An 8,801-nucleotide genomic window follows, 5' to 3' on the forward strand; every position below is an offset into this window, starting at 1 on the left:
ATCAGGATGGTGGTAGATTCATCTTTAACACCCAGGTCAGTATTGCAAATGTTGTTGTCATAGGCATTACATATTCAGCTAATAGTATGGACTTCAAACAACAGTCAGACCAGTGTAGACTTACCATTTACCTACCATGTTATTTTTCCCCCCAGCAGGGAAATGGGGATTAGATATTCATATATAGGACCTGTTCTGTTTTACGTACTGGTGTAGACATACTGAGTGAGAATGCTTTTTTCGCTGCAGAAGGCTCTGGCTGTGTTTCTAGTAAGCATGGTGGGAGACTAGTTGACCGTGGAAAATTATAGTCCACAACAGAGTCGTCCAGGTGCTTAGGAAGCTTACTCTGTTTCACTGATTTCCCAGCTGAATGATCTAGACTGTACAGGAGGTTATCATCAGGCAATGACATATCAGTTACATACTGCAATGACTGCAGTAGTCATATCCGGCTTGAAGGACCATGTTTTGATTTAGGATATATATAGCTAGATTGATTTGCACCGACAGCTACAGTAGGGCAGCTGTGGCCTAATGGTTAGAGACTTGGACTTGTAACCAGAAGGTCACAGGTTTGAGTCTCAGTGCTGGCAGGAGTTGTGGATGGGAGGGAGTTAATGAACAGTGCTCTCTTCCGACCTCAATACCCATGGCTAAAGTGACCTTGGGCAAGGCACTGAACCTCCAGTTGCTTCCTGGGCGCTGGATATATAGCTGCCCACTGATCGGGTGTGTGTGTGCACTTGGATGGGTTAAATGCAGAGCACCAATTCTGAGTATGGGTTACCAAACTTGGCAAATGTCACGACTTTCAATATTCTTGTCAGAGAACTCAGAGTCTTGCCTCAATGATAGCCTTTTAATGATTGCTCTGGCATCAACATAGATGGACATGTGCAAGGTTTTCTAGAACAATAAAATAAAAATAATAATTAGCAGATGGATTACATAAGACTTTAAGTTCTCTGACAAGAATACTGTAGCGGTCAGTGCAAATCGATCCAGCTATAAATCCTAAATCAAAACAATGTATATAATATATGAAAAACATGGTTAATGGATACTACAGATGCTGGTCATGTAATTAGAATAGCATCAAAAAGTTGATTTATTTCACTAATTCCATTCAAAAAGTGAAACTTGTATATTATATTCATTCATTACACACAGTATGATATATTTCAAATGTTTCTTTTTTTTATTTTTTATGATGATTATAACTGACAACTAAGGAAAATCCTAAATTCAGTATCTATGCCATCCTTATCCTTCTTGGCCCTATGCCAAAAACTCTTGATCAAGTTTTTATTTTTTTTCGTCGACCTATAGAGGGCGGCAGTTTCCGATGCATCTGATCTTGCCTCTTGTTGACCAAGAGTCTTGGTTTCTTTTACTGTCTATGGGGTTTCCCCGAAGTGCTCTATCTCCCTGACAACGATAAGTATCTACAGTATACAAGGCTGTGTAAACAATCGTGCAAGGTCTGTGACTGGTGACTCAGCCAGTGTCTAATAGCGTTTACAATCTAAACAATCGTGCCATGTGACGCATGACGTGTTTCCATGAGGTCAGATACTAGGTGAATCCAGAACTTTCTTATTCTCGCTGTTCAGCGTTATATGGTTATGTATTCGGGTTTATTAAAAATAAACGTACAACACGCAGCAAACGCAAATGCTGAATGACATAACCGATCACAGCTGAAGCATGGCTCACAGTGCTGCGTTTACCCGAAATCATCAGAAGCGTAAGTAGATCTTAAGAAACCATTGTCACATTATTAAATTACATTACATTACATTGTTACTATATAAAACAGTCAGACCTCTTAGTGCTTTCCCTGTCAGTGCTCCATGTGGCTGGTTGTTCAGAGTTCAGTATCATATCTTGCCATAGTGCAGCCATCTGTCACAGTATTTTTGAGAAAATGCTTCTGTGTGCTTTTTAAGAAAATGCTTCTTAATTTAAGTTATTTAAATAAAAATAACATTTGGCCATTGCTATGCTAAATTTGTAGGCTAAATAGACTTTGACATTTATATTGCATTGTTGTTTTTAATACATTTTTCTTTATATTTTATATCTTAAAACATTCCTCATTAATGCTTATTCAGTTATTTGTAATATGTCATGAAAAAAGTAGTTTCAGTGTAGTTAGCTACTTTTTTGTAGTAGCTTGACTGTACAGTAGCTTAAACTATTTTAACTTATGAGCAGCTTAGCTTATCAAGTTACAGTTTCAGAGTAGGTTTCACAAAACACAAATGCCGTATCTATGTAAACAATCGTGACATGTGATGCATGACTTAGTGTTTACATCAGAACAGATACTAGGCGTATCCAGAACTTTCACATCCTCGCTGTTCAGGTTTCCATTTTGGGTCATTCTACAGAAACGTCCACAATTGGTATGGCAAGATCTCTTAAAATTGATTTCTTTTTCTAACATTTAAACTTAGACCACATTGTTAGATTACCCTTTGACTTTATGAGTACACATAAATTACAGCTTAATGATTTTTTATTTTTTGTGTGCATGTATTTAAAGACCGCATACACCATTTTTTTGTCACTGGTGTTACCTTACTTCTTTAGCGATATTAAAGGTGTTTATGAAATATTTTTTAATTTTTTTTTCAGCACATGCAGTCAGAGGTACAGAAAATTAATGATGATCTAAGTAATACGGTGATTATGTTTTATTTATTTTAATCAGGTTTGTTAAAAGTGTGACTGAATGATGTTAGTTCAATTGCACAACCATGTATTTGCTATTACAATGAAAATATTTGAAAAAAAGGTTTTAAACAAGCAATAATACAATCATTTAAAGCTTAACTCTTAAGTGCAGCAGAATTCAATGAATTTAAAATGATCATTATGCCACATGACAGATTTTATTTAATGTGAAAGAAAAAAAAACAGTAACACCAGTGACACAACAAATCACCAGTGACATACATAACATATACAAATGACTCATTTCATAAGAACTGAAATCAGAGTTAGAAAAATATCATAGACAACATTTTAACTTAACATTTTAACTTCATTTCTTCACCATTTCATATCTTCGTTTCTAACCGATGATCTTGTCTTTCAGTTTCTTTATTTCCCTTTGTTTCCTTTGTGCATCTCTCCTACGTTGTCTCCTCCCTCGTTGTAGTTTTCTGTAAAGCAAAATATTTTCTTGAAAAAAAGTTCTCACTCATTTAACCCTAGCTTGAGTGTGTGTGTGTGTGAGAGTGAGCGAGAGAGAGTGCTCTTGTTTCTGTATCATATCAGGACACAACTCTGTATAATGACATGGGTATGACAAAGGTATTACAAGGAGAGGGTGACTTATGAGGACATAACCCTTGTCCCTATTTTTCAAATTGCATATAAATCATACAGAATGAGATTTTTTGAGAAATGAAAAATGCACAAAGTTTCAATGCTCCTGCTCTGACTCTTTGCCTGCATCTTTGCTGACGGGCTCTCCATGCCTTTCGCTCATATCTTTTCTCCCTTTCACTCAAATTACTTACTCTCTTTCTTTTTTGTGTGACAATGTCACGGACATAGCTCTGTTTCCTTTTCTATAAATACTCTGCTCTGCGTTCAGGATCAGCATCCCTACGCTTTCTGTATAGTCGCTGTTTCTCAGCTGCGCTCAGTTTAGCCATACCCTCAATTTAGAAATACATGACCAAAGGAGGATTAACAATGACAAAGAAAAGTTAGAATCACAATTTTAGTGCTATTTTATGCAAAATAACTAAATGAATAGCTTTGAACAAAGTTTATCTATAAAAGGGAGTCACTGGTGTTACTGATCTTCACTGGTGTTACCCATAAGGAAGCTGACACCAGTGACAGTAACACCAGTGACAATTTTCATGAAAACTGCATTTTACAAAATGGCTGCTGCAAGGTATCAAACCACATGTTGTCAATCATGGTGTACTCACTAAATTAAGTAGGTTAATCCATTTGTATTCTAGTTTTTACAATGCCCAAACAATAAAAGAGGTCATACCAGTGACTTCAACTAAAAGCTTCATATGAAATCATGAGATAAATGAGAAGATTTCTGATAATTGAAAAGAGACAGTGGACTTACCATGGGCTTCTCTTCATAGATCTCCAGAAAATTGGAAGAAGAAAGTCGAGTGATGTCATCAGCGTGATTGTTATTTCACAATAAGAGCTTTTTTGTTAAACGGTAACACCAGTGACACAACTCCAGGGGACCACTACTTTCATTATATATTTTATAATATTTATTTAGCATTTTGTTTTTTAATGTAATTTACATCATATATTTTATAGTTATGGACACATGGTTGTATTTTAAATAGAAGAAAACACTGTTTTTGACCTCAAAATAAAGCATTTTCCCTCTGTACATGACTGTGGGGACGAGCACTTCTGTGGTGCTTGGAATTCTAATTAATTAATAAAAATCAAATATTGCCACATTGATGGCTCAAGATTACATATTGTTTCATTTTTAAATATAAAAAATTGTAAACCTAAAGTGTTTTTCAAGTGTAATATTTCTGTAAAGGCTAGGGACAGAAAAATTGACATTTCCGTAGAATGACCCTGTTATGTAACTTTGTTTTTAAGCAATTTCATTGTTTTATTAACCAGTAACATGGCAACACATTCACAAGTTAATTAATTCTGTTCTGTCCTTCGTGAACTTCATGATATCAAGAGATTTGTGTTAGGTTTAGATTTAGGGTGGTTAGGATTAGAGTTTAATGAATATCACTTCTGCACAAAATCTCTGCGTGTATAAGTTAATACAAAAAACTGTGTGTGTGTGTGTTTGTGTGTGTGTGTGTGTGTGTGTGAGAGAGAGAGAGAGAGAGAGAGAGAGAGAGAGTTAAGGAAATTATGTTCATCCAAAAAAAAATATTTGGAGAGATAAGAGTTAACAACATAAACATTAACTACTTTATTAAAAAGAAAGAAAGAACAATAGTTTTTGTTTACTATCTTCAGCTCTACAACGCCCCTTGGCACAATCTTCTGGACGTTGCTGTTACATTCAAGAATGTTCTGCAATTGTCTGCCACGTGTCGTCTTTTTTTCTTCTTTTATTTTAAAGACCAAACTTAGCGTTAGTCTGTGCTCCAAAGCGTTCGAGATTTACAATCTTTCCAGCGAGTGTGCTTGAGTTGAGAAACACTGCAGTGAATGGGTTTTAAGAAGATTGTTTGTTGCTCCGTAACACTCGTTGCTTGCCTACGAAGTTTCCCGGAAACTACGTCAGAGGTCGATACATATAATGGCGTTGAGGACTGACATCTCAAAGTTAATCGAATGTGACCTGGACAGGATTTCTGTTGTTAATCTCGGAGGGCTTCCCCGACATATGACAGAGGACTTCATCAAGTTTGATCTGGTGATTCAGGGATTTACAGAAGATTTATCTGTTACCAACGGCCGTGGACCGTGATATGAACCTGAAAGTGTTGTGCCTGGCTCTCATTCTTTCTGAAGCCACCTGTCGCAGTAAGTATTTCTGAGAAATTACTGAAACTATAATTAAATCTTAAAACAAAACTTATGAAACCACTCAAAGAAGTCCAAGTTATTGATTCAGTATTTACCGTTATGTTTCGCGAAACTATCGCTTATGTAATTACAAAATTGGATCTGATAATACCTTTTTATTAGACTCCATAACACAGAACTAAACAAACTTCTCAACATAACAAAGTGGTGAAGTGGCTCAACATGCTCTAGTTTAAGAATATCTAACTTTTTTTAAGTTCATTCATAATTAGCCATACATCCACGTGTGTGCAGTGCGCGTGATTTGAATTTGTTTATCAGTAATGTACGCGTCGCGTTGACCAGTTTAGACAAACTGTTGTCTAACACTAGGACTGAAATAAATAAATAATGTTTCGAAGTCCCGTAATTAAATTCTCCTTTTGATTTAGACGTTTTTTGTGAACCATAACTGAAGCAAAAACCCTTCTGTTCTGGTTCAATAGGGCAGCATAAATAATTTTGTATTTATACTATTTTACATATATTTATATCTAAATGCATTTCTAAATTATATATTAGTACCTTATTAGTAGTCAATACATTTTAAAAGGGTGGCAGTTTTGGTACCTTGTTTTCCTGGATGTGAACAGAAAAAAAAAATTGAAAAAGAAAAAAAAACGACACTAAGATGATCACAAACTTACATTCATTTTCATTAAAACGTAAAATTCTTCCACTTAACTGAAATTTAAACTTATAAGAACTAATTACTGGACTGATCAATCAAACTTGAGACTTCTCAGCATTCCTTTCATCTGGGCAATAACAATTTCCCATTCCTTGTCCGGAAAGTTTTGTGAGTTGTAGGGGTTTTCATAACTCATGTATAAGGATATAAGGAAACATTTTATCTTGGTTTCAGTGGAGTTCAAAATGATCTCTCTCCCATATCAATCATCCTTGTCCAAAAATAGCATTACAACTTAATCAGATTGTTAAACCATGTTTAGAGGAGGAAATGCTGTGAAATACTTTATTAAATAATCATCTCATCAATCAAGTAAAAAGTGATTGTGAAACTCATTTGTGGATGTATTTTCTCTCCATCACTCCCTAGCTGGGTTTGAGATTACTGTTCCCAGAGACACAGTCACTGGATTTTACAGTGAGGATCTGATCCTCCCCTGCACGTTTCCTGTGGACAGTTCATGGGATCTGAGAAGCACTGTTATTACCTGGCAGCGTGGACTGGATGTTATTCACAGTTTCTACTACAACCAGGACCAGCTTGAGCGTCAGAATCAACATTATGTCAATCGCACCAGTCTGTTCAGTCAGGAGATAGCACAGGGAAACGCATCACTCAAACTGGACAAAGTCACTCTTCATGATGCTGGTGTTTACACTTGCTCCGTCAGCACAAACACTGGCAGCCAGAAGAAGAGCTTTGGAGTGAAAATTGCAGGTAACAAAGCAACATGTCCTGATATTCATAGAAAACCGTGTGAATCAATATCAGGGTCTTACAATGTGACTGAAACTGCCCAGTGTTTTAATGCCTTTGTTTTATCGTGTTTTTCAGCGTTCTACTCTGAACCTCGTCTGCACTTCTCTCTGTTAACTGATGGAGTGAATCTGCTAGTGACTTCAGATGGGGGTTACCCTTCTCCTACACTGCAGTGGCTGATGGAGAACTCCGACATCACTAACCAGACACAAACGCACCTCATGCAGGACACTCACACCGGACTTTATGTTGTGTCTAGTTTGATAAACCTCACTGAAGTCACAAACTCCTCTCTGACGTTCATACTGCACAACAAACCCCTGGGACAGGACATCAGGAGAGAGATCCAGCTCTTTTCAAGTAAGGACTTTCAAAAACAAGTTTAAAATTCTCTTGAATTATCAACCACATTTGTGTCTAAAACTAATTTGCAGTTTATTTAATTTAATTTTCTTTTCTACTGTACAGATAAGAGTGAGAAGCAAGAAGAGTCAGCAAACAGATACCATGGGCTCTTCATATTGATCTCTGTTATTCTGCTGCTGCTGCTGATCGTGATGAGTGCATTGTTTGTGTTCATTACACGAAGAAGGAAAGAACAGACCAAACTAAATGACTTTGAAGAAGTGGAACAAGCTGAAATTCAAGTTCCTAATGGAAAAACAACGTGTCTATAAAGGTTATGTTACAAAACCACTTTAAGTTAAATATTATGAAACTTACGGAAGATGTTCTCTGATTTGCAATACAGACATAGCATATTTTTTATATTGAATGAAATATATTTATAATGTACTGTACACATTATTTTCTAACCTTGGCAGCTTTTAACAAATAATATAGTTAATAAGTGTTACATGACACGGATCCCTTACATTATGTAACATTTTAATTCAACATTCATCATTGGTGTCTTAACAGACCCTAAATAAATTCTAAATAGAATTTGTCACTCATGATATATGCTCTATGAAGCATTGTTCTTTTTCTACATTGCAAAATTAAGATTGCGATCACTTCCATTAGTGTTCCATTTAATATTCATGATTGTGTTCTGTGCAATTGGAAAACCGTTTTTTTTTTCACCTGCTGGCAGGATGACATTGCAGTGCATTAACAGCATGTTTGCAACACTATTTATTGAATATTATAGTGTTTTGTTTTCTATTGAATATCAGTTGGTTTTTAAATTCATTAAACTTTTATTTTTTACTATTGTAAACTACATTGTATTGAGATTTTAATTAGTATGGATTATGTAAACTCACTAGTGATATTCGTGATGGTAATATTTCAAATGTTCTGTTCTGAATAATCATACTTGGACCTGTTATAGGTTTATCTTATTACACTGCAGAAAAGAAATAAAAATTTGTAAAGTATTTCACCAGTGTGGTTTCATAGATCATGACTGTACATGTACATCTAGCTTTTTTCTTTAAAAAAATAAAAAAATCACGTGGGTTAGTGCTAATGGAAACCAAATCAGATGGAATTGTTCCAGGAATAATGGCAGTACATACAAGCAGTTCATTCAAAAGTACAACTATTACAAGTCCTGTAGAGATTACACACACATGAAAAGGTCGGTGTGGATGAGGAACACAAAATGTATTTTTATATCCAAAACTGATATGATGTGAAAAGGCATTCCAATGAATGATAGTATTTTGTCTGACTTTACCCACAAGTCTTGAAATGTCATTTTACAGACAGAAAGACCCAACATGTTCCCATGAAGACCCATAATGACATTACACATGATCCTAAAGATCACAACTGTTCTAATTTCTGATTC

The 8,801-nt window shown here is 35.5% G+C and overlaps 1 protein-coding gene across 2 annotated transcripts; it reads left to right on the forward strand.

Moving 5' to 3' along the window:
* The first annotated feature begins 1,348 nt into the window (after positions 1-1,348).
* LOC113112497 (CD276 antigen-like) lies at positions 1,349-8,385 on the forward strand. Of its 2 annotated transcripts, XM_026278132.1 has the most exons (5): positions 1,349-1,750; positions 4,128-5,511; positions 6,614-6,961; positions 7,079-7,363; positions 7,472-8,385. In XM_026278132.1, exons 2-5 carry the CDS (start codon positions 5,457-5,459, stop codon positions 7,678-7,680), a joined length of 897 nt encoding a protein of 298 aa, XP_026133917.1. In that variant the 5' UTR covers positions 1,349-1,750; positions 4,128-5,456; the 3' UTR covers positions 7,681-8,385. The 2 variants fall into 2 exon arrangements, with proteins under 2 accessions (XP_026133917.1, XP_026133916.1); XM_026278131.1 differs by lacking the exon at positions 1,349-1,750 and having other exon boundaries at positions 3,987-5,511.
* The last annotated feature ends 416 nt before the right edge of the window (positions 8,386-8,801 follow it).

This window comes from Carassius auratus, chromosome 13 (assembly GCF_003368295.1).
Source record: "Carassius auratus strain Wakin chromosome 13, ASM336829v1, whole genome shotgun sequence".
NCBI classification, from domain to species: domain Eukaryota; kingdom Metazoa; phylum Chordata; class Actinopteri; order Cypriniformes; family Cyprinidae; genus Carassius; species Carassius auratus.